Raw genomic sequence first — 26,503 nt, 5'->3', positions numbered from 1 at the left:
TACCTTCGATAATTATTATCCGGAACGTAACCCGTAAACAACAGGCCTTTGCCGCAGCTGCAAACTACCTTTTGAATGGTACCTACGCGAATCACACGCGAAAAGAAATAAGAAAACAAAAAAAAACAAGCAACAAAGAAAAGAATCGCGAAGCAATTTGGAAGTTAATTGATTGCCCATGTACGGATAACGCCTCTATAATTATAGTGGCGTCATTTTAAATCCCATTAAAATGAATTTAAGAATGAAAAAGATAATATATATATATATGTATATGTATATGATGAATCTGCAATAAAAGAGGGAAAAAAATAACGTCCGTAGTTGAGTTCGCAGAAGCTCGCAGAACGAACGTCGATTCGTTAACTCCTATAATCACCTTTGCCCCACACCTACTTGTACCGGATTTTTATAAGGGTTGAAGGGTCAGAGAATTTCAATGAAATAATGAATTACATGTTCTGGTATATATGTATACATGTTGGGCGAAATTTCGTGATCCGTCGTGAGATTCGAAAAAAAGGGTCCGGTGGACAAAAGAAACGCTGCGGGGGTGTTCGACAAGACTGTATCTGTCGGTCCTTCGACAATAATAAGAACGACGTTAACAATAGAGATAATGATAATAATAATAATAATAATAATAATTTAATGACAGCGCGAATCTCTCTGCGAAGAGTGAATCAACGGGCGCGTCCACGACGTTATAATAAGTTTTAATTAACGCTAAGCAATTAAAATTGCGATTTCTCGCACAACGCCTAAAGCGTCGACCTGCGAGTGCTTTTGGTATTATAAACGATCTCTCTGTCCCTCTCTTTGCTTTTCTGCGTTATATTATTATCCATATCCATTTATATGTACATAAGTTATGAAATCAATGTTGCAAACCGAAGAACGAGGGGAAAAAAACGTATAGACCCCGACTTCGATTCCCGTTGGGAGGTGTATTTGTAATATATGTATATATAATTATTAATATGTAATAATTGTCAGCATTAACTTATCGTTGAATAGTTTTTCAGAATAACGCATTTAATTTTCATCCCTAATTATGCAGCATCGGTTAATTGAATATTAATTTTATCATCACCGCAAACAGCGAGGGGGATGATAATTTTCCTTCAACTTTTATCGGCATTCGCACGAATTCAATAGCGCATCTAAGTTTCGTTATAATATATACGTGCAACTATCTACGTTTATTGTTATTTGTTGTTGTTGTTGTTGTTGTTTTTACTATGCACGCGAAGCGCTTCTGTGCAGGCGACGTGGATATGGAACGTGAAATTATCTTTGACCCTGAAAACTGTAGGGAAAATCAAAAGAAGATGAGACAAAAGAATTGTGAAGAAAACGAAGGAGCGGAAGGGGAAATAAGGCCAGAAAAAGGCGAGAAAAAAGAAGTAAAATTGAAATTTCTTTCGTCAGTTGGAGACGGACAACGCGGACTCTTCCTAATTGGCGCGCGCATACTTGCGACCTCGGGTGACTTTGTGTCGAATGTATTTTTGAACCCGAAGCCAAAGTATGTAAGAGCTGCGGTGCCGCTTCTCTAACGAACCCTAGAAATAATTATGAAGCATGCTTTTTTCCACGGTAACGGTAACTTCCCTTCCCTTCCCTTATTTTCATCGCAAAAAAGACAAAGAACCGGGCAATGGAATTATTTCGTTACCCGCCATGTAGCAGAAAGCACGCGTTATACATTATACATTACGCATTATACGTATACGCAATTTAATAATAACAGGGCTGTTGAAACAAACGTTGTAGTACAGCAAAAACGTGTAAAGAGAATTTGTTTGAAATTTCATGTTTCTTTTTTTCTCTTTTGCTACTTTATCGGGAATTTTTTTCATTTATTGCCACACGAAACACATGTCGGAAAGTTTTTACTTGTCGTTTTAATTATAACGCTGAGCAATGCGGCGCAAAATTTTTTATTGATTGTCGAGTACGATGTGCAAGGGGTTTTTTTTTTTATTAGTAATTACTTGAAAAATTTCTGCCTTTTTACGTTCTCTTTTATTCGAATCACACATTTCAAATACAATGCTCGAGATAAATAACCATATTGATTCTTTGGTCTCTAATACGTTTCACACCGTATTTGATACAGTCAATTTCATTTCGCAGGCTGAATGAACGACGCGGTAATTTGTCAGTGTCGCGACCAATCCACCATGACTTATATATTCCATCTCTGTGCGTTTATTTTAGTTTTTTTTTTTTTTGTTTTTATTTTCTTTCAAAAATTATCTTCCAATTCACGCCGCTCGTTTGAAATATAATACGTCTTATGATTTGTAATCGTGGAAGATTTAAGATTCAACTGTTGTAAATCGCTAAGTTACAATTAGTCGAGCTAATGCAGAAGCGAGGTTTAAATATTTTTTCTAACCGCTCGTCTCCGAAGCAATATTTCGGATCAATGTTTCTGCCCTCGGACTTCCCTCCGGTTGTCATTGTTTTTAAACGTAATTCAACGTTTTGCCAATTATCAAAGTTCGCGGGGGGGGAAAAAGTGAGTTTGCAGCTGAAAGAGAATCTGCTCGTTAAATTCGCAAGTCGCAAAAACCTTAGCAGACTTGATCTTACAATAAAAAGCGTGCGGAAGAAAGGTTTTTCCGTCCGTCGTTGAGAAAGTCGTTGATAAACTCAGTTTCCCTTTGAATTCGCGAAATTCAATACCTGTACTTGGCAATTTTAAGCACGGGGTGAAAAATGTCGACATAAATGTAAAAATTCGTCGCGAAAATACACGTTGAATTTGATCTTGAAGCATTGAGAACCTGCTCGTTATGAAGTAATTGGGAGTAAATCACACAGGTCGATTGAAATTGGTCACCCTAAATACACAGGGTACGTTTTAATGGCTTTTCTATACACCCACGCGTACAAATTACACTTTATAATGTGACGACGCGCGTGATGCGTGCATTTGCTCTAGGCTCCGCTAATTACAGGTTAATTAAAACTATCGAACCAACGAATTGGAAATTGCACTCTGGATAATAATTCTATCCGATCCTGAAACTCTGTTTTAATATATAATGCACAATTATAAACGGTCGCGACGAATTGGAAAATTGTTTTGTTTCGCTTTCTGTTTCAAGTTTTTTTTTTTCTCTCTTTTTTTACGATCGTGTTAATATTCCATTCAATAGAAAGATGAAAAAAAAAAGGAACAAATTTAATAAAACATAAAACTATAACAACAACGAGCTAACAATTTGCCGTCGCGAATCTTGATTAGAAACGCCTCACACACGTTTTGACATTCGTTACGCGCGCAGCTCGCGTGCCGCAAATCTTTGACTCGCGTATCGAATAGCAAAACGAGATATAATAACAAGGATATGAAGTCTACACTTTTATACGTATACAATATATTTTTATTGTATACGTGCGACATTCTCACGTTAGAACTTTGACTAACCTTATTCTTGTAATCTACAATTCTCCAGCATAAATGAATTTTTCAATTTTTCCCGACGCATCGATCAATCGAATTTTCTGATGTCCACGAAACATTCGCACGGCTTCTATTTTCACAGAGATTCAAGCTTCGCGACTTTCAGCATCACCGAAACCGAACAATTTTCCATCCAATTATCAATTCGATGATTTCCGCGCGCGTAAATCAATCACGAATCACGTTTTTACCGTCACTTTTCTACGTCTGACCTGCACGTCAATCGGCAGATATACAATATCGAGACGGAGAGTCGAGAAGTAGTTGCGTCCAGTAAGGGTAAGGCGTCGAGTAACGATCGCATTTTCACTGTTTTCACCCCCGTACGACCGCCGGTTCATATCGAATATTCGTGCGAATGCGAAAAATTTTTACAGTACCGAGCCGGTAAATTGCGTTCAATTGACAAAAAAAAACAAAACACGTCAGACTCGCCTGTGTGTGCTGGAATATTTAAAAAAATGAAAACTCGAACCGCAAGTAGACACGCAATTTATCATCGAAGAATAAAAAGCACACCTTGACCGCGTCGGCTGCAGTGCAGGGATGGTTTTGCGAAAGAGGGTGTGGTCCACAGTGTGTTATCACACTTTTCAGATTCTACAATTCGGCCGCGATATATATCGCGTTACGTTACAAGTTACGGTAGAAGGGTGGAGTGGAGATCGTTGTGAAACGGGGTTGTCTGTCCGAGACGAGGGCGAGGGCGAGTCGACGAAGATTCGATTTCGAAATTCTCGGGATGAATATCGAGAATGCGTGTCAGCGTCGACGATATGCAGGCATGTTTCAATTGCGAGAACTTTGGCGCAAAGTCGAGACGAGGATTCGCGATTTGGCCGGAGACTCGAACCACCTGCACGACGAGTACGAACGTGGCTGCAGGTCGCGGGTATCGATTCGACGACAGATCTCGGCGAGCGTTTCGTTCGCACGGATCTTTGATGATTCCCAATTTCTCTTATCCCAATGGTAATAGTAATCAGTGGCGAAAGAGACTGCGGTCGGACAGAGAAATGGAGAGGAAAAACGCGCGACTCGATCGACTTCGACTTCGGACGTTGCTTTGGCCTGTTATTATATATAGCCTCCGGGCCGCCGAAACAGAGATGGACGGATAGATAGATAGAGATAAAGAGACGGAGGGATAGAGAAAGGATAGAATGAGAGAGAGAGAGAGAGAGAGAGAGAGAGAGAGAGAGAGAGAGAGAGAGAGAAAGTGCGAGTTTTAAATATAGACGAAATGCAATAGTCGTGTTCGCCCGGACCCGTGGTGCGTCAGTTTGGTCATCGTCGTCTGCTAGAGCGATATCCATGCGCGTGTGCATGCCTGGGTGTCTGCACGTCGCGAAACGTACGTCGGCGGCCGGCTGTCCCCGCTCTTCTAGCTTGCTAACTGCGATCGCTTCTCTCGACGGCGGGCTAAAGAGACATGGGAGATATCAGTCGGCGACTAGCGGGGGCACAGCAGCCGCGGCGGGCGATGACGATGACGATGACGATGACGATGTCGACGAGGAGATGATTTCAATTTTGGGAAATTGTGGGGGGGGGGGGGGTTCCCGGCAAGGAACGGCGGACGGACGCGAAAGCAACACGGCGTAATTTGAAAAATAACGAATGAAAGATAGAAGGAAAATAATGAGATTGAAGTAAGAAACAATAATTAAATAGAAACGATTTCATTTCATTTGACGTTTCTACTTACTTTCCCAGTTCCTCCTTAAGGTCATAGTTATCACTGAAACGCGTACAAGCTGCTGGAGCAGCCATACCGAAAACTACAATATTTACCTCACTACTGAGAAAGCGGCCCCCGACACTACGCTAGGAAACTGGCCGGTCAAATTCGATCAATAAAAACTATGGTAATAAACACAGCGATTGTTTTGACAATATTTATCAATCTCTACTATTATCGGTTATTCACATTACTCTACGGAATTATTTTACTACGGAGCGTATTTCGACCTACGTCCGTTTCACTCGGCGTCGGTGGGTCAACTGACTTGCGTCGTAGGCGCCGTATTACCACCACCTCCGATGAAATATAACCGAGGAAAAGATACTGGTTTCTTTTCTCGCCGACTTATCCCCGTTTTAAAATTAGACGATTTCAAAAATTTACCACACCTATTACTTCGTCGCGAATTTATACAACGATTAGGTATAATTTGCGAATATCACCTATGCACACTCGCGGGTAACCCTACGCGTACTTATCGAGCTTCGAGCTTCGTTCAACTATTCGCTCTTCTCCTCATGCCTTGCCTGTTATACCTATACTGCGAATTGAAAATCAATAACGTTGCGGGGTAAAATATTTTAAATCACAATTTCCCTTGCACCGAACCACTCGTTTCACCGATCTGCATTGCCGATGCTTTGGAGAACCTTTGAAAATTGATTCCCAGCTCTTGTTTTTTACTTGTATTGATATTTTATAGGTACGTTGAATTTTTTTTAATACCCATTCGCTGTTCAAACGTTTAATCAATGTACGAAGCCAACGCGCAGCTACACAAATATATTTCAAAACCCTAGAAGCTCGCTCATTCTAACCAGCGTTTAAGTCTCGAAAATCAAAATAATACCCCACTGACGATTCCTCAACTTTCTACTTTTGTTTACAAATTGTTGTTCGGTATAAATGTAGCTCGAATTTGAGGAAACTTTCACTAAAATTACATCAGTATCGATTTGTCAAAGCTTTTTCACTAAAATGCTTTGTTACTGTGAAATACTATTCCTAAATTCAGTTAGTCTTTGCCAATATTTGCAAACAATTTTTAACATTAAGTCTCGTTGACAGGATATTAATTGCTTTGATTTTTAATTTTTTATTTTTACGGTGCGTAAATTGTATATTATTTTAACAATATTACAAAGATTACATTCTGGTCCGATACAGTATAGCTATAACCGTGATAACTAAGCGTGACGACGAATGTGTATAATAATTAAACTAACTAAATCTCAATTATATAATTCTAGAAAAATCCTTACACGATTCTATTAAGTAGCTGAATACGATAGCTGCAGCACAGAATGTCACAAGGTAACTAATGTCGCGATAGAAAGTAAAAGAAATATAGAACAGAGAATGAATTTGAAAAGTGGTACGTGCCATGTGTTGAACAGTTACTACAAGTGACTTGAAAACTTTCGTATTTCGAGCTAAACTGTTTACAATACACAGTGCTTACGCACGCTACGTACATAGATTTTTTTTCTTCTTATAAATAAAGTATATCAGATTCAACAAATGAACCACAATCACAGAATACCTACAAGCGCTGTCTAAACGATGCTAAAAGCTTGTCAGAGTATTTCCGAAATAGTTTACAAAATATAACAATTTTCCCCAACAATACTATATATATATTGAAATTCTTAAACTATAATTATTGATTTATTATTCAATACAAGTTTCGCATTGTATGATAATTCGTTTGTATTTCATTAATATCTATACATTTATATGTATAGATTTTAACATACGGTAAACGATGTTAATCGTACACACTGACGTATCTGGTTACAGATATAACCGTCCGAAACTTGTGACGTGAAATGCATGAAATGACATACTGTGTGAAAAATTTCACCTGCATCTACATATCGCGTACACACACCCACACATAAACATTCTAACGCCTCAATCCGTAACATTTTTTTCTTCGCGTATTGGAATAGTTGTATTTCGATACTTGACATACACGCGCTAATCATTGACAAGTATTTACTTTAAGTCGACGATGGGCGGTACCAATTCAAATCGAACTCGATTTCCGTGAAATTTTACCAAATCGTCTCTTGCGGCGACGGAGAACTCGGTTTTAATAATATTTCCCGAAGATTATTCCCGCACCATCCGCTCTCGAGTTAATGGAACAAAGTTTGCTTAGTATATCCTTAGAATTCTCCAAGTCCCGCAGATTCTAATCTTTTCGCTAGTAAATACACGCCTGGCAATCACTGTCGATGCCGATGTAAACAAGCCAGCCTCTCAGAATCCAGCCCTCGTTACGCATCATTGGCCACGATCCACCGACTCTCCTTATCGCCAATTGCAATTCCTAATCCTGCATGCGAGTCCTACACTACTCTACTCGACTGTGACTGACTTTGCCAAATTTCTCGGACAGTCGACGTTGCAGCCACGCAACACCGCGATGTGGAATGACAAAAGTTGCATCGGAATGACGGTAAGGATGCCTTGCAGGCAGTCTACGGTCTTCGGCACCTCCAATACTCTATCGGCAAGAGCAATCGTCTCCTTGTCTCCCTCCTCGCATATCACTATAGGTCTTCCTTCTCGGGCTGTTACTTGCTGGAGAGCGTTCATGCATTTCTGCGAAAATTTATAATTATTATACAGTTCATCGTGCGAGTACGGACGTCGAAATTAACGAGCCGAGAAGCGGGAAGAGAGCTTCCTCGGACAAAACACCGGCGTTCGAAAATTTGTGTAAACGCTTACCACGTAAACGGGATCCCTCATGACGATCATGATGACGGGCATTGAATCGTCGACAAGAGCCAGAGGACCGTGCTTCAATTCACCGGCCATTATTCCCTCGCTGTGCATGTAAGTTAGTTCCTTGACTTTCTGCGAAACAGAGAGAAAAATTCAGTGATAACCGGTCGTTGTGTCGAACGGTAGCTCACAATCAGTGTCGTCGATGTGAACTCACGAGGGCACCCTCCATGCACGTTGCGAAATTGTACCCTCTACCCATTATCAAAAGGGACTTGTGCTGGAACAGAGATTTCGCCAGTTCCTTGACCTTGTCGTCGAGCTTGAGAACCTCGCGAATGAGATTGTCGAGGTTCTTGAGTCCTTCGATGATCTGGAAAGAGAGAGACAGCGTCGTCAGAGTTACCAAAGCCGCCACGGCGTCCGCCAATCGTGTAAAAATTCTCGTTCCGTCACCAACCTCGAGCCGTCTGTTTCCAAGAGAGATTCTGTCCTCGCTCATAACCAGAGCAAACATCACCAGAGATATGAACTGGGATGTGTAAGCCTTCGTACTTGCGACACCGATCTCGGGTCCGGCGTTTATGTGAACACCGCAGTGAGACTCGCGACATATGCTGCTGCCCACCGTGTTCGTCACACCGACGATTAGCGCTCCTCTACCCTTGCAGTAACGAAGTGCCATAAGAGTGTCCGCGGTCTCGCCTGTCGAGCAGAAACGTCACGTCCAGTTCCCGTACGTTCGAGACGAATTAAGGTCGGAATAAGAAAGTTGAACCTCTCCTTACCGGACTGCGATATGAAGAAGCAAACGTCGTCCCTGAAGACCGGTGTATTTCTGTCCAAAAAGTCGGAAGCGAGTTCGACCATCACCGGCAACTCCGTGAGCTCCTCGAGGAGCTGTCTGGTCGCCACTGCCGAATGATAGCTGGTTCCGCACCCGATAAGCATCAGTCTTCTGCACCTTTTTATCTCCGGTATGTAATCCTGAAGGATAGTTTGGTTATTCTCTGGTTTCGGGAGTTTGGGAATGGTTGGTGAAGCGCCGTTGTCGCGTTACTCACGCCACGTGTGACCCACCTTGATACCGCCAAGAGTCACGGAATCGTCCCGGAAATTAAGACGTCCCCTCATTGTGTTGACCACCGACTCGGGCTGTTCGAAAATTTCCTTCTGCATGAAGTACGAGTAGTTACCCTTCATTATTTGCTGAATTTCCATTTTCAAAGTGCATATCTCACGAGCGTGAGGGTCGTCCATCAGACGACGGAGACGATGGATGCAGAGCGCTCCGTCTTTCACCGCGGCGACATCGTCGTCCTGCGAATACACATCGAATCGGTTATCCAAGGAACGTCTTGTGCGGCCGTTCCAACCGCAAGCGGACAAAAGGTGAGAGAAATTAATTACCTCGAGGAAAATTACTCTGTTGGTGTGTTCGATCACGGCGCTCGCGTCAGAGGCAAAAAAGTATTCGACCTCCTTGTCTTCGAGGGGTTGAAACTCGGACGTGCTGTCGCTGCGTGGAATAATTGGCAAATCCGAGCCTCTTCCGTGGGGGCGATGATCTGTTTCACCATTTTTCGTTAGTCCGAATCACTTAATGATGGGAAAAAGAATTTTCCTGCACCTGACAATTTCATTCGGTTTAAATTGCAATCGTCATCAAATGAAACGAATTTTCTTTTACGTTCCATTAGTATTTACAAATGAAACCTTGGAAAACTTTCACTTCAAGAACCGAACCCCTTCAAAAAATCTCGTTGAACGTATTGCAATTGTGATGCCTGTGAAAATTCTTATGTGCAGGAATATTCTTTCGCCAAGTTTTGGTGAGAAAACTTAGTCCCAAGGAGGCTATCACACATATATATGTATAATGAGCTATATATACATATATGTGTGTGACAAAATGACACAACACGATTTTACGTAATGTGTACAATAGATTTTTGTAACACTACAGTGGCAGGTAACGAAATTTTTTGTTAACTTCCTTGGTATAATTTATTGAAATTTTGCGTTGTGTCATTCCAATATGCACCATCATGCTCTTTGACGCGTCTACCCCATGCCAGAAAGTAAGCGATTATTTGAATTTCACCATCTGCTTAAAGACCGCTTAGAATAGCCCAAAAAATGTAAAGGTAGGTGTATCAACTGGCAGATAAAAAAAAAAATGCAACGTACATAGTAAAAAAAGAAAAAAAAAATCATATACATCATTGAACTTAGGTAATTTATTAATAATTAAACCAAGTGATCTCGTTGTGTATAAAAGTATCGTATGTCAATAATTTACGAATACGATAATGTTGTCACAACCATCTCATACTGCGATTTTTTTTTTTTTTTGACATTTATAAGTTACTGAATATTGATTATTTAGTCTTAAATTCAATTTATAATATAGGTATACGTATGTATACAATGTAAGTGTTTCGTACGTAGCCAAGGGATTGGACAAGTAATTTGGGAGCAAAATGAGATCATTTTGGAAAGAATTATGCGATATAAGCTCACTATAAGACGCAGCTGCTGCGGATGAAGTGTGATAGCAAGCGTTAAACGATTTTTATATGAAAATAAAAAGTTTGAAGCACGATTTTTTTACGTTGGTGAAAACAATTTCTTTTTTCAAATTCAAAAAAACATCAAATGAAATAAATACATAAAACAAGAAGACGACAGAAAAAGAAGCACGTAAAAGGAACAATAGCAAAGGAGTAGCATAAAACTGAGTATAAAGTAATACCTTGGGGAGCTGTGTCACCTTCTGCAAATCAGGGAGAAAGGGGAAAAATAAAAAAAAAACATTAGTCAGCAAACCATGCTAAAAGATATAAACATAACATAATACGGTACAAAACAGGAATATAGTTAAAAAAAAAAAAAAAACACATGCAAAAATTCTATTTTCGAAACTATAACTGAGATTCGGAAAAGGACGAAGAATTTGGTTTTACCACATGTAGACCGTAATGATAAATCATCAATTGTCTAATGTTCGATGAATTTGAGAAAAACTGAATGAGCTATTTTTAAATATATTAAATATTTTTCAATCACCTCGTCCTTCTCTGAATATTTTCACTCCGACATATACGTATAGAAAAAGATTCAGTGCTGAATGAGCAAATGAGAATGACACTGTATTAAATATGCAGTGACTTTAAAAACATTCCGTGAACGGTAATCACTTCATCAAATGTTCGTTCAGCACTGAGTGCAGCTCAATTACTTTCTACGCGTTTAAAATTGAGAAATTTTTAACACACAGATGAAGCAAAATAATTCAACAGAAATTCATTTAAAAAAAAAAAGATATACATATATATATATATATATATATACTATATATATGACAACAAAAACAAATCGACAAATCTCTAAGTGAACAAAATCATTTTACTACGGGACGAATTTATGGAGACGAATACAATTATGCTTCTTCCAGTATCTCTTTTTCGTCGGTATTTTTTTTTTCAATAATCGGACGTGAAGTTTCAACGAGCATGTCATCAGCAATTTGGTCCGTTACATCTATACTCCGTTCCTATCAGTTTTTCGATATTGACTATTCGTCTCGATTATACACTTGCAGTTACTCGCGTGATTTTTTGCACAAACAAACAAACAAACAAGTTAATAGAAAAAAAGAATGGTTACACCGTGTTAAATATCAGGTGACGTAAAAACAAGATGTGAGTATAATTATACATGGAACAATAATAGATTATTATTATTATTATTGTTGTTGTTATTATTATATTTTCGTGCAGTTTCACTTGCCGTTGGACAACATGTTCGGAATTGCGAAAGATAAACGTTGATTTTTCACGATGACCATATTGAAAGGTCGGAAATGAAGAATATCCGAAAACCGAGTAAATAACCAAATAGACAGGCAAACAAGTCTCGATAAGTAAAAATTTGTAGCGAAGCGTATAATTGAGAGATAGGTAATAAAAAATTAGGATAAGAAATTATAAATGACGCAATCTTTTTACGTCATTCAACAATTTGCAACTTTATAAGATTAAAGTACTCAAATAGTGTGTATACCTTTGGCTTTGAGTGGGAAGTCATCTGTTCAGGCAGAAAGTTGGGGTGCAAATCGGGGACGATTCATGCAAAATAAACATTCTCATGTAGTATCCATATCAAAATTAGATAATTCTTTCAAATCTACGTATAAACCACTGGCAATTAATATAATACTAATAATTGGAATCAACTCACTAAACACATAAACTAAACGTAATAAATCATATAACTACAATTGGCAACCTGCAGTTAAACGCAAATTTGTGAATATGTTATTTATTTATGCCGGTATTGGAGAGGACTCTGTATATATTCGATAAAAAATTTCACCTGTATTCCAAAATTTTGATGCGCTAAATTTTGCAACATTTGCATTTTAGTTGAGTAATATTAGGTACGCGAAAAAAAAAAAATACCCATGTACAATTATTGAGTGAAATATTAATACTAATTTCATTTTACAATTAATTCCGGCTTTCTGCGGTGTTTCGAAGTAAATATAAAACATCTACACGAATGATTTCTGTTTACAATGAATGCAGAAGTTGTATGCGTACGATGATTCGTTAAAAATAAATTATCGTCTAATCATATGACATGGATACTCGGTGGCGCGTGCATCGTAAGATACCCGTGACGCAAATAGTGCAAAATATTAGTTTAGGCAGACGTGCGATTGGCAACTGTACAATTTGTTAGTATCGCGCGATTCGTTAGTTCTCTTTTTATTATTGCGAATTTACTTTAGTTCATGCGATCAATCTAGCGTTAATACGTGCAATACAAATCGTGCAAGGGTTGCGTTGAGTTAATACGATATGCGATAAGTTAGAAAAAGAACGCAATTATACGGCTATGTTAAATATGCAATTGTGGACGTGTATGTAACGTTATACATTTGGAACAGGGGAAAAGGAGATAATATTCGGGATATCAACCGATTAATCTACTGCTTATTTCAACTATTAATTTACAACTCTGACCGTGTATACATGTAAGCCTGTACGTATTTACAGCTTTGACGTATATGCCAATATAGTTCGTATAGAAGTATACCAAATAATTAATATTCTGTTAATTACAATGTCATTATTATTCCATCACCAGGTGTTTTTTTCTTTCTCTTTTCTTTTTTTTTTTTTCTTTTCTCTTCTTCATTTTTCGATTTTCATTTCTCTATGACCTCGCTTTTTCACAGCTCTTTGCTTTACCATCCGTCCGTAATCGTCGCCTGAGTATTCCGCCGTTCTTAAACATACTCAGGGAATAAAATTAAATATGCATACAGACATTTAGACGCCGTTTCTTTTATCTCTATCAGTTTTCTCCACTGATTCGACAGCTGGATACTTGAATTTAACACCGTTAATCTCCTCCTGATTCCACCCGTCAAATCAATCTATCGCTGTTTGCAAGTACATACTCGATTTTTTTATTAAGTGACACCTAACGCTGAAACCAAGTATCGTCAAACACTTGAAGTTTTTTCCTTCCTTCTTTCTTTACTTCAATTTTTCCGTCCTGCTCTAACCCACACGCCAGACCGCCAGATACTCACCCTTGCCATAAAGAATCGGTACGTGGTCGGTGGCGAGTCTAGTTTTGGTTTTGATACCAACTAGCAGAGGCGATCCTCGCCTAGTAGCGACACACTCACCGGGGAAATGTTTGCTCTTGAAGCAAAGAGCGAAAGCTCCCTCCTGATTCAACATACAATGACAGAGAATTACAAGCCGTCTTATCGACAACGTCTCGAAACTTGGAACTTCTAAAACGCACCAATTGCTGAATCACTTGCTCGACCAATTCGCGGAACGAGTAGTTCGGATGCTGGGTCCACAGGTGATGAACAAGCTTCGCGATTACTTCAGTGTCCGTCTCGCTCTCGAAGCAGTAACCTCTGTGCTGAAGCAGGGTCTTCACTTCCTTGTAGTTCGTCACGATACCTGCGGTGTATGGAATTGGTATCAGTTTACGGATGCGGTCGATGTTTGTACGGACAGATTGCCATTTGCAGTTGAATTTTTATCACTCGCGGGTATCGAGAATCTTACCGTTGTGGACAACTACGAACGAGTGCTCGATGTCGGAACGCTGCGGGTGAGAATTCACTTCCGATGGAACTCCGTGAGTCGCCCAACGTGTGTGAGCTATTCCGACGTGGCTTAGCGTCGTTTCATCGAAGTCGAGCTTTTCGTCTGAGGGGAGAATAAAACGAAGAAAGTTATTAAAAGGGTTCCGTGTTCAATCGTTGGTCGGTATTAATTGCGACCAAGGCCTGCGGCATACTTTTCAAGATCTCGTCCTCCAACGCTTGAACCTTTCCTTGCTTCTTGATGACGGCGATGTCCTTTCCATCGCAAGAATCGAGTGCGACGCCTGCGGAATGAAAGGATCGTAATAAAGATTTATGGTAAAGATTAACAAACATATCTACATGCTACATCCCGTGTAAAGGAATGCAAGAAATACATTCAAAATTTCGACCTTAAAACTTGTCGCTCGAATGAGAAAGGCTGCACCGATTTCGCGATTGAGAAAAAAAGAGAAAAAAAAAAACTAATTCGAATGTCGTGAAGGCTGCGGCAGGTTTTGGTTTTTCTTTACCCTCTTTCTTTTTTCTTATTAAACAAAGAAATGTCCTCGCGATATACGATAGAGGTATAAACATTTTTTTCACGTCGATATATTCTCTATAGTGTATTTACATATTATGTTTCGTCTAGCTGAGAGTCTCGGTCAAAACCGCAAATTATTAGTAATTCAAATATTTGGGTGATTTACCGGCTGAATCATATCCACGGTATTCGAGTCTCTTCAGTCCGCCAACAAGCAGCTCAAGAATTTCTTTCCTGCTCTTCGGCGTGAGATAGTTGAGGTATGCAAATATTCCTGCGGACAAGTATAATAATATAATAATATACAGAATTGAAACAACGCTAGGTCGAAATTTGGACAGTCCCCTTGATCATGCTGCCAAATTTGATCCCCAGTCTCATGAATTATAATTTATTATTCAGGCTCGCACCCAAGGCTCTGCCTTTTGTCCCTCGTGTTCAATTTTTCAATGCTCCAAAGAGAGAAACCATATTTGTCTATGAAAGATAAAAGTTAATAAGATAATACAGATTATACAGTCTGTCATAATATTTGTTCGACTTTTAACCGAGCTTTTAACATTACACACGCCGGAGTTCTTTCTGTATACTCGACGAAATGTGAAACGGTAATCTCGTCAGGTTGCCAGTCATCTTAGAATGCCCGTGTCCTTGATAATTACTCTCAAACGGCGGCCTTTCGATTTCGGTAGAACTTTACATCTACACGTACCGACGTGGCTACGGTGCCACATTCCCTTTCATCCATAGACGTTCCATTAGATACGAGCATAACGAACTAATGCCGAGAGAACGACAAGGTCAGAGAGAATGGTTCGCTAAGTGGTGGAACTCGATGTATTTAAACTATGGAATAACAAGAGTGAAAATAACCTCCGGGCGCTCTTCGAACAGTGAAACTAGATTCTCGGGTATCGAATTCTATCGAATGCACGACGAACCTACGAAAGAAACACGAGTGAGAGCTGATATGACACGATGCACTCGAGCTTTCTATGCTTCCTGATCGTAGCGATAGCTGCGGTAGAAAATATTCGTATACAGAATCGATTTTCCGGGCTGACGATAAGAATACGAGGAGTTGACGATCGCTCATTTTGGTTGCGACAATCAAGAAATTTGGAAAGAACAAGCTTCGACGGTTGTATTTAGGAGCTTTGAAGCCCGCCAAGAGTGGCACGTTGGTAATCCAAGATAATCCTGTGCCCAATCCGCCAGACACTCGTTCCGCTATCGCCTCATCAATTATACCCATACAATATACATACATGTGCAGGCAGCAGGTAAAGATCACGAGTAAAAAAAAAGGAAAGCAAGAGAAAAAAAAAATGGTTGTCATCGGATTTTCGCTATCGACGGCTGGCCTTCGTCGCGTTGCTAATAATTCCATTGAAAAAGTATTTTAAACAGTAAATACCGATCGTTTGTCACGCGTATCGACTGCCCAAGTGTCAAGTGCGAGCAACGGTATGAACTCACAGTGAACGTCGTATCAATTGTCCTTGTACTTCCAGCGATTCCGGTTCCCGGTTTTCACCCGCCACGCAGAGCCGGAATATCCATGGACAGTGAACAGTGCCACGTTTGTTGTGAGCTGGGCTCATCCGCCCGAATAACAGCCCCAAGCCTTTCTTTCTTCGACGTCACTGTTCGCTGTCCATGATCCTCTTAAAATTCCACGTAAGGCTTGTTTTTCATCGTGAACAAGCCGCTCGCAGGTGAAGGTATAAATTTATGGATAACGCGACTCTCTTTCTCTCTGTCTTTCTCTTTCTCTTTCTCCTTCTCTCTCCGTTGATGCAAAGGTGAGCCGGTCGTCGGATCATCAGCCTGAACCCGGGTAACTTTGAACCAAAGAATTTCCGTTGCGAACTGGCGAAAGGACGACGAGTATTAAGATTCAAGACTGTCGATGGCAGACAACGCTGCAGCCAGCTCTTCTTCGATTCGGACTGACAATGAGTTTAGCACTGTCACTTTGCATTTCGCGACGGGACAATCGTCCCTATTCATAGTAGTGGAATAGCAACCAGGCCTCTGATATCTTCTGACCTTTTTTTCCCGGAATCTTAATCTCAATGTATTAGTTGGTGCAGGATCCGCGAATTGATAAACAATATGTCGAGTCACTTAGCCATTCTGAATTGTTATCAACAATTTTCGCAGGAGTAGGCAACTCCTGGCGATGAATCAAAGACTTTGAAACAGCGGTATCAAATACACTGTTCAAAATTGGTATGTACCAATGTCACTAATTATTGCCGTCATCGAGCGTTTTCCACTGTTTCATGTACCTACGTACCGTGTACGATATCTATCGACAAGAAATGCGATATCGATCTCGTATCGCGTTCTGATGATCGCGGCACGAGGATGGGACATAATAAATCGATTATTGTTTAATGGCGCATATTGCACAGCGGCATGAATACATCAATGCTGTTTACTCTTATCGACTAAGCCAGGTAGGCTAATATCGTTGTATTCTACCCAATATAATAATAGTCTGAAGATCAGGTATTCCGATTGAATTTTGCTTTTTTCAAAAAGCGATAAGCTGCGAGACTTTTAACCATCAAACATTCGCGGTGCGGTTCTATTTCGCTGTGACATTATATTACACCGAAAGTCTTACGACAGCTATATCCCACAAAATGTTCCGTCTCCTATCCGCGATTGAAATTTATTCAGGCTCGAAAAATCACTACCGTAAATTTCGTCACCGAGGGAGACGAACTGTAATAACGATATTTGAAACTTGTAGGTTAATAAGTGAAAGGGAAATTTGCCGCTGCACTTACCGCCGGTCTAGGACTCCCGTTATATCACGTTGCATAAAAAATATACCGCTATTATAGCCACAAGGTATATAGGCGCAAAACCGCGCGGATATGCTAAAATCTCGCTAATACGTAATAATTGCGGCATGAGACGCGGGTGTAAATTTGCTCGATGCACGCAGACACGCTCGGAGCACGTATTGCCCAAACTTTCGCTTACAGCCACACACGACCGATAAATTTATTATTACATGTGAATAAAAGAGAAAAAAGTACCCGAACCCGAGTTTGCGGGCAGAATAGTATATTTAATTTATACCTTAAACATAGTTACAAATATTTAAATATTTTCTTCGTCAAGGACTCGCAGTAAAAAATCCGTCAAACCTTGTCATCTTTGCTCTGTTGATGAATAATTCAATTTTTCTTTGTGCGACAGAAGAAAAAAAAAAAATAAGTAAATAAAAAAAGTCTACAAATATCATATTGATCTCTTTGTGAATAGTTCAAAGGGTGAATAGTTACAGACTCGGTAATTCGTTTCTCGGCTTACCTCTGGCGAGATTTTATCATCGGATCTCGTTTTCACTGTCAATTCGATGACTGTCCTGATTTTAGTCCAATGATTAAATAACATTTGAGATAGCAAATTATCGAGAGATTGATCTTAAGACTTACCATACCCATATGTTTTACTAGCAATTCTAACGATATGTGTATATCAGGTATTCGCGACAAAGAGAGATGCTTCTCTCGATAAAATCATGTGGCCAGATAAATCTTATCCAAAATTAGGTACGACGTAATGGATCTATAAGACGTTTAACAATGTCCCGCATTGTCAGATGCGAGTCAGTCTCTACGACTGGAGATCCACGAGATACGATAAAACATATCATGCTCATCCACTTGAAACGTATGTATCAAATATTTTCACAAGTAGATTTTTCGGGGTTCTCTTTTTTCCCCCGAACCACTCATATTAGTTTTTTTATTATTATTGCTCTCATTGTTGCTATTATTATTGTTGCTGTTTTATTTTTTCCGACATTGACACACGTTCCGATTTCGTGTTTTGTTCTTCGTCACGATGAATACGATGATTAGGATATCAATGGCAATTCATGACAAAACGAACATTGTTGAAAAAATTTTAATGTATGTGGTATACACGAGCAAAGGGGAAAATATCTTTACAAATACAGATTATCTAGTGACATTTTTTTCTGTTTTTTCTTTGCAATTTTGCTGATCTGTTAAAAAATTGACGCGTTAACTTTGTTCGGTAATGCAGGCACGTAAAATATGATACACCGATAGAAATGTCTTCACGTCTCTTAAAATGTTTACAGACTCCGGTAGAGATGTGATTGAGGAAACTTTCTAAATTATCAATATACATATATATATATATATATATTATACATGTATATATATTCATGCACGCCTTAATAATGTTAGCCAGTGAAACTTCAGTGCCCCCGATTATACAACATTATACACACGTCTATAAAATGTCTTGCATGTAATATTGGAATTATTTAATTGAGAAAAAAAAAAGAAAACCAGCGTAACGATATAAGGATTGTTGGTAATGTTTTTATTTTGCTGAGACAAAATTTGCTAACCTTTCTGCAATGATCAACAGTGTATCGGCTGGGCGATATTACGTTACAAACGGAACGTGACGCCGTATTTTCGTTTCCTATCCATCGCCGTGATCCACATTCTTTGCTTTGCCTCGCAACTCGCATATTTATACCCTCGTCATAAAATATGAGTTGATAAAACACCGTAATTCACGCTCATATTTTATTTTTTTCAGGGAAACTCGCACGCGTTATTACTCACTGCACGACGAGACGGCGGAAAACGTGATGAAATAAAATCGCATTCGTTACACAGCTGTGGCTTAGTTAGGCGATTACATGCTGCCGGTGCTTGCAGTGTAGGAGGAAGATAATTTTCAATTTCGAGGCCCTTCATCCCGGTTCTACAAACTGTCGCAGAACACGTGAGTAAAATGACAGAAGAATCTGTCGTAATTATGTTGCAGTCGTTAAGATTTTTATCAATTTCGACTTTTTTTTATATATATATATATATATGTCCATGATTATCGTTTATTGTAAGTCATTTTTGTCCATCAAACGATATTGTGTCGTGTCTCGGCAGGTACTGCAATCAATTATTCGCTGTTATTGCACTGCAGCTTTGTGATAATCGGAATTATTCTTAATGCAAAATACGTGTATACAGATAAAGGGTCGTTGATTGTAAAGATAATAATAATGTGCGTCGATCGGAATAATCCTATACTTTTCTTCTTTTTTTCTTCTTTTGTTACAATTATCGATCAACACGCGCAGCGTATCGCATCTTATATACAGCAAAATTTCCATCTCGACTGAAACGATCGTAAAACCATTTTACTTTCGGTTCAAATTGCGCCTCGTTTAATTAAAATAATTCCTACTCCACTTCAAGCAGTCAGATATTGATTGATCTGATTAGAACGTTGATAAAACAAAAAAATAAAAAAACAACTTATTCTCTTTCGGTCTATGACCGAATAAATTTGAATCGAATCACCGCATAAGGCGTGTAAATTTGCGATTATTGAAACGAATGCGTCACCCACTTTTGACTCTTTCGAAACTCTGCTTGTCAGAATTCAGTCACCGACGTGTCTTGACTAATTTCAGCTCCACCGATTATCATTCGATAGGCCATTATTTATTATTGATATTTCGATTAAGTCACGTCTACTCTGGCTCTGAAGCGTGAAGGAAAGTTAACGAGAGCTGCATCGCCCGTGTATGGTTTTCAAAAAAAATAGAGGGGTTCTTGATTTTCTAACTTAATTATTAATTCGTCGTTATCGTATAATTCTGTTTGATTTTCTCGAAGCATATTTCGAATTTGGAAATTATTTATTTTTCACTTGTGAGAAATTTTGCGTTTAGGTTTAGCCAATTAACGAGCGAGTTACGCAAAGGATCTGATCTGTGTAGAAAACGAACTAGCAGCTTGTAATGTATTTTCACTTTCGTAAATGCGAATTGGTTAAATTTCAAAGAGAGAATGATAAACGAGGTATAACGAACCGTGCAAAGTTGGTCATCGAAGTTTCTTCCTACAATTAGACATTTTTTATTTTTAACGGTTTCAATTCCTGTAAAGAAATTTTTTCACTCGTCTCGGTTCAAGTCGATATTCATGTTATACCTGTACGTATGCGGCGGCAAGTATTACGCCATTTTACTCGTACCCACGTGCGTTTCGAACCAGCGTTCTAAAAATAATTCAACCCAAACTCAGGCATAACGAAGATACGTTGAATTTCACTTTCTTGTATTTCGATATGCACGAATCTAGTTGTACTCGAGTCTCTTATCTCTTTTTCGTTAACGTATAATCGTTATACGGACTAACGTGTCGAACGATAGCCTTGCAGGCATAAAACTTTTGTCGCATATTATTTCTCTTTTTATTGCTCACTCGATCTTGGATATTTCAAACGTTACGATTGTGAGCACGGTTTTTCATCCACCACTTCTTTCCACCAGTCGATTTTTCACATTCCGAGACCGGTTATTACGTTAAATTCGCCGTGCATATTCATGCCTCTCTCGAAATAATTCACACCGGTGATTATCGTCAAGACTAACGTATTATACCCTCCCGAAACGATACTATATTTAATCATCGCAAAATTCCACGCTTTCAAACGCGGCGTAGGTATTACATGTACAAACGAATCAAACACGAAAGGTTGCCCATTCTTTTCGCCATTTCGACACTTGCTTTACCTGTTTTTACATGCTTGGCCAGTTGATTAGGATAATTAGATTTATACACACTGTTCGAAAAAGGGGAAAACAAACTGTGATACTAATATTCGTTATATTGGAACGATACGATATAAGAATATTATTTATGGCATTTTAGAAATTTTCCGAAAATATTGCAGAAAAGAGTGACGTTCAAGTGTTAATTGGGGTGCCGGTATAACGTCAAAGAGACCACGCCATATATATGACAATTTATACTCAATTAGGATATATAAGTCCGACTTGAAAACTAAGGGAATGCTTATCGGGCAGAATTCATTCGATAGTAATCTAGCATTGAAAGTACGACAAAGTACTCAATGCCAGACATTATCTATATATACACGCGACGAATCACGAAGTCCAGATTGATTCCAAAAGCCTGAACTGCTTTATATGGTTATCACACCGCCCAACGATCTCTATTATAATTTTACCCCTCCTTGTTGTGTTTGGTGCACGAATTTTTTTCCCCACGGGATACCAGATAAAGATAACCTTGACATTTTTCTTCGTAAACTTTGTTTAATGTCAAAGGAACTGTATAAATTATACGTAAAATGTAATTTAAATCCACGTGGCTCCTATTTCAAGCAATTTTCGATGCATCGTATAATAAATTGAATAAGTGTCATTTCTATACGCATATATATATATATATATATATATATATATATTTGCCAAAGTGACTGCACGGGGTTCAAGTAAGTAGCTGGTATACCGGTTTTCAACCGGTTTTAGAGTGTAATGCCAACAATTTTACATACGGGCGCATGTAAATGCTTGCACGCAGTCACACGTATAAAGGGTATACGTGATGGTCGTGCTTCGGGGTGGACGTCACACCCCATCGCAATACTTTTTCATCCTCGATCGCGTCCGATCTCCGGTCTCTTGGCATATTACACCAGGGCTTTAAATGTCAGCCACTCATTCCTTGGACATGCCAGGCTCTCGCTCTCCTCTCGCCCCTGCCATATGCGTGTATTTTCCACACCTACATCCGTCTCCACACATCCATACCTGCCTTGGTTGCTCCGAAACTTTCACTCTCGCGTTATAACGCGCGCTGCTGATAGAAATGCCACATTGGCCATTGCCGAACGATTCGGATTTTGCAATATGTCGGCGACAAAACCGAGAACCCGCTGACGTGCAGATTCGTTATCTCTTTATTTTCCTGCCACGAAGTCTCTCTTCTTTTATCCAATATTTGTTATTACGTACTTTCGTCCGCAGTTGTGGATTGCGGAAATTATTATATCGTTCGTTTACTGTTGAATGGTCACGATCGAATCCTCGGAATCGTTACATTAATAATGATAATAATTTATACGCTAAACTCTGATATTATCTCAAGTCGGGGCTGACTGACTGTTAGCGAGCTGCTCAATCGTGTGGCAAACACCAACTTTGGGACTCTAATCAAAGCAAACAAATTTTTCACAACTGATTTCGTACAAGCCGCGTACTTTCCACTCGGCTAAATCTAACGTTGGTGATATTTTTTATTTTTTTTTTAATACACCACACACTGCGTAGTTGAATTTTTACTTTATAAAAAATTCCCTCTTCAAGTGTTACGTAGTTGTACAGATGATCTGCAGGTGGATTTTAAATCTCATGCTGAAATTTCCATCGCGATATAATTATCGGCCAGCTGCCAATTAGTCAATTATTTTCGAAGATTCACGAAACTTTGTTCAACTATTCGATACATCGAATCCGTTCCGAAGAATTCTTTGCATTTAATATCACAATATGTATTATTGTATAAAAATTTCATGCCCATTTATCAGTGTGCAAAGAAATGAAAGGTTCGAAAGTGGCCGGTAGCGCAAATAGCTGCGGTATGATTCACTGTCAGTTTGATCGAATGTACCGTACTTATACAAGTAAGAAAATTCTTAATCTTTATCTATGTTGACTTCATTATAATGTCGTAGTGTAAAGTTTTATCTGTTTTTTTTTCTTTCTATATTTTCCGGCACGGGTATAGCTGAGCGTGCAATTCGCTCTTCGTATATAATTTTCCACTGCGTGTCAAAGTTGAAACTCCGATACGTGCGTTCTATTCCTATCTTTGTAAGACTTGCGGCATAAATATTTAGAGCTTTACATGCGCGTATACCAAAATCAAGTATACACGTTACGACGACGAGGAATTGCGTCAGTGAAAAAATCCACCCACTGCAGGCGAAGACGGTTCTATAAATTACGATTGGCGGTAATGATATTATCATGGGATATCAATATAATTATATCGTTGTTACACATTCGACAGCTCTGCGCGGATGCGGATAAATCAGTGTTACTGTTAGTGTGGCCGAAATCATGGTCTGTGCTGAGGCAAAGAAATGTGCGCATATGTCTGCAATACCGACCTGATTCCCTATCTCGTTTCCTTCCGTTCCGTCGAAGTTTAGCAGGATTTCTACTTTGGACGTGGCGATAAAAGTAGCGCAGGAAAAGAATTGATAACGTTGCCACAAAATAAATTCGCTGTATTTTTACTGAATCGTGAAAAACAGCGAACGATAATGCGCACGTTTTCATATACTGTAAAAATTCGAACACTATGGCGAGAAAAAAAAAATCGTAATTGATATTCTATTTTCGCGATTCTATTTAAATAAAGAAATTTGCTTGTACGGTTCGACCAAGTGAGAGAAATTTTTCAGACACTCAATCGGATAACAGAGGGTATAAGATTTTATGCCAACAGATTCTAAATTACATACATACATTACGTACGGGCACGTTATGTGAAATAATTATTAAACCAATACGTGTTTCTTTTGTTCGTTATCGAGTAATTGCAATTTATACATTTAAAGGCTGATGCATTAAAAAAAAAAAAATATTTGGCACTGATTAAATCCTCCGAAAGTAAATGAGAATATAAAAATGACGACGTTTCGAGTGACGCATTCATAAATTCCAAAGTAAAGAACGGTCCGACGATTAATATCAGTGATAACGTTTACACGTCGTTCTAAAGATAATGAAAATTATCAATAAACGTGATTCTAGTTATTATTCAAAATTATTAGTCACGTTTTTTTTTTTGTTTTTTTTTCGATTATCCCCATGCTACAACGATTCGTGTTTTAATTAATCATACCAGATGAACGATTATGCGGATCAACGATGATTGTACGTCTGTATATAATAATTCGGTCAAAATAATTTATTCTTGATAAAAATTTGTCGAACATCAATTACGAACAGCTTCATTATGCACGTTACTGTAAAATTCCGGGCGTTTAAATTCCGTAACATTCACCCATACAATTATAAATCTTTTTGTTTTTTTTTTTTTTTTTTTATTTTTTTTTTAAAGTACGATCGACGCATCGTATACGCGTAAATCGAGTTTCGGTAAAAATTTATATCGCAGAGTGTTGCGTCGAATCGAATAACGTTTCGACGTTGTTTCTTCTCTTGGATTGAAAAAATCAACGATAACGTTTCGCATTCCGTAAATCTTTGTCAGGTTTCCCCAACCGTGGGGCAAATATCCTTAAACATCTGTTGGAAAAAGCGTGCGACAAACTTGTAACGCGTGGGATTCGTAGTGCGCGGGTTTTTTCCAACCGACGATACGTCTACAACCCACCGTAACACGTATACGCGCAGTTGTACGGACGTGAAGAAGCGAGGGCGCAGGCACTTGATTGACTCGATTCCGTGGCGTTTCGCGTATTACGTCAATTTCGACTTACCGCACATGCTGTCGATTTGTTGTCACTCGGTCAGGCGCCACGTAGATACAGAGTAACTCGATTAAGCGAGACGGTACTGACTCCTTGCAGCCTTGCAGGCATCTGAGCCGATACGCGGCTCGTTGCACACTTTTTATGGCACGCGTATACGCGAACACGACGCTTCATTGACAGCCCTGCCGCTGGCCGCACCTGCTGTTTTCTATGTATGCGTTGAAACCGTCCAACACGGCTTTGCCTTACGCTCAGCCGCCGCCGCACGAAACTGTCGCGTCAATCGCACCGCGGTTCCGTCCGTAAATTCGATTCTACCGACGACCCGTAACTTGTTAGTTATTTTTTTAAAAATTATTTTCATTCAACTTTTAAACCCCTTCTGCACTTTTTTCCGGATCATTTGTATGGTTTTTTGTTTGTTTTTTTTTTTTTTCTTTTTTATTCACGAGCGTCGTACTTTTTTTTCTATTTCCCTGAATCTCTCAAATTTTTATGCAATTTTTTCACGGCCGTGCGGGTATTTGATGTTATTTTGCAATCGTTGCGACCGTGGTTGCGACTCACACGGTACCGTTTGAAGTACCGAGGCGGCCATTACGGATGCTGATAATCGAATCGTGTTTTACTTAATTCATACGTATATTTTATTTCTGTATTATCGAACGACGATTTTCTCGGCGTTTTTAATGCAGTTTTAAATTGAGCGTATCACGAACGTGAATTTATCCAGCGATTGATCGTTTTTTAATATCTAGTCAACTGTGGAAATAATCAGAATATATTGATTCGTGGTTCGAAGAACGTTTTGAAATTATAATTTTTTTTTTTTTTTTATACAATCAATTACCGCAGCTGGAATGCGGAACCAGATGCTTCAAAATGTGATATGCATCTGTAACAAAGACTTATTCAAGTTCGTCATGACACATACAATCCGATCATTCGATTTATTGCCTTTGAAAACATACAGATCTGTTGTATAGGTATTATATAGGTACGGATATAGTTTACCGAGTTTAACGCTGTCGAAGGAAGTTCAGTAAAAATTTGAAATATTATAGAATATATATATTAATATCGAAGTGATAAATAATTAATTTACACTTGAAAAGATAGAACACCACAGTCACTATACCGAAAACAATATGTTTTTCCTTAATCCTACTCGTGAACTAATTATTTTTATTACGTGTAGCTTGAAGTAATAATCGTAGAGTGCGCAAATAGTGTAATTTTGTTTAGCAAACGTACCTAATAGTATGCATAATCTATACGTTTTTTAACTTTGATTCGATAGGTTGCGTTTAATTTAGTTACTTTTTTGTACATATCATTAGGTGTATCAAGATTGAGCCAAGTATTAATTGTTATGTGTATTTAACTTAGACGGTATAATCTCTTCATCATCATTATCGGCTTTATTACTATTATTATTATTATTAGTTCTTTCATTAGTTTTGACATATTTTAATATAAATATATGCGTTACCCCGCTAATATGATAGTTAATATCTATTTATTATACGTGTAACAGGAAATGCTCTC

The 26,503-nt window shown here is 38.8% G+C and overlaps 2 protein-coding genes across 28 annotated transcripts in view; both read right to left on the bottom strand.

Moving 5' to 3' along the window:
• LOC107225076 (calcium/calmodulin-dependent protein kinase type II alpha chain) overlaps positions 1-5,746 on the bottom strand; it is a 97,604-nt gene extending 91,858 nt beyond the window's left edge. For 8 of the 24 annotated variants that reach the window (XM_046737621.1, XM_046737607.1, XM_046737603.1 and 5 more), the window contains exon 1: positions 5,187-5,722. In XM_046737621.1, coding sequence (XP_046593577.1) covers positions 5,187-5,251 — 65 coding nt within the window. In that variant the 5' untranslated portion in view covers positions 5,252-5,722. Of the gene's footprint in view, positions 1-5,186 lie in introns of all 24 variants that reach the window. The other 16 variants (XM_015665393.2, XM_015665395.2, XM_015665398.2 and 13 more) reach the window with 6 other exon arrangements.
• Positions 5,747-6,302: 556 nt separating this feature from the next.
• Positions 6,303-25,144, bottom strand: LOC107225071 (glutamine--fructose-6-phosphate aminotransferase [isomerizing] 2). 4 transcript variants are annotated; one of them, XM_015665381.2, is made up of 15 exons: positions 24,962-25,144; positions 14,790-14,897; positions 14,295-14,384; positions 14,060-14,203; positions 13,785-13,951; positions 13,564-13,705; positions 12,024-12,047; positions 10,714-10,734; positions 9,369-9,526; positions 9,039-9,278; positions 8,747-8,945; positions 8,419-8,663; positions 8,176-8,331; positions 7,962-8,090; positions 6,303-7,832 (listed from the first exon to the last, which is right to left on the bottom strand). In XM_015665381.2, the coding sequence occupies exons 1-15, from the start codon at positions 24,966-24,968 to the stop codon at positions 7,587-7,589; spliced, it is 2,076 nt and encodes a 691-aa protein (XP_015520867.1). In that variant the 5' UTR covers positions 24,969-25,144; the 3' UTR covers positions 6,303-7,586. The 4 variants fall into 4 exon arrangements, with proteins under 4 accessions (XP_015520867.1, XP_046593433.1, XP_015520869.1 ...); XM_046737477.1 differs by lacking the exon at positions 10,714-10,734; XM_015665383.2 differs by lacking the exon at positions 12,024-12,047.
• Between the last annotated feature and the right edge of the window lie 1,359 nt (positions 25,145-26,503).

Source organism: Neodiprion lecontei, chromosome 1 (assembly GCF_021901455.1).
Source record: "Neodiprion lecontei isolate iyNeoLeco1 chromosome 1, iyNeoLeco1.1, whole genome shotgun sequence".
Taxonomy (NCBI): domain Eukaryota; kingdom Metazoa; phylum Arthropoda; class Insecta; order Hymenoptera; family Diprionidae; genus Neodiprion; species Neodiprion lecontei.
Note: the sequence above shows the minus strand (reverse complement) of the source record. Positions and strands in the feature narration are given on the sequence as shown.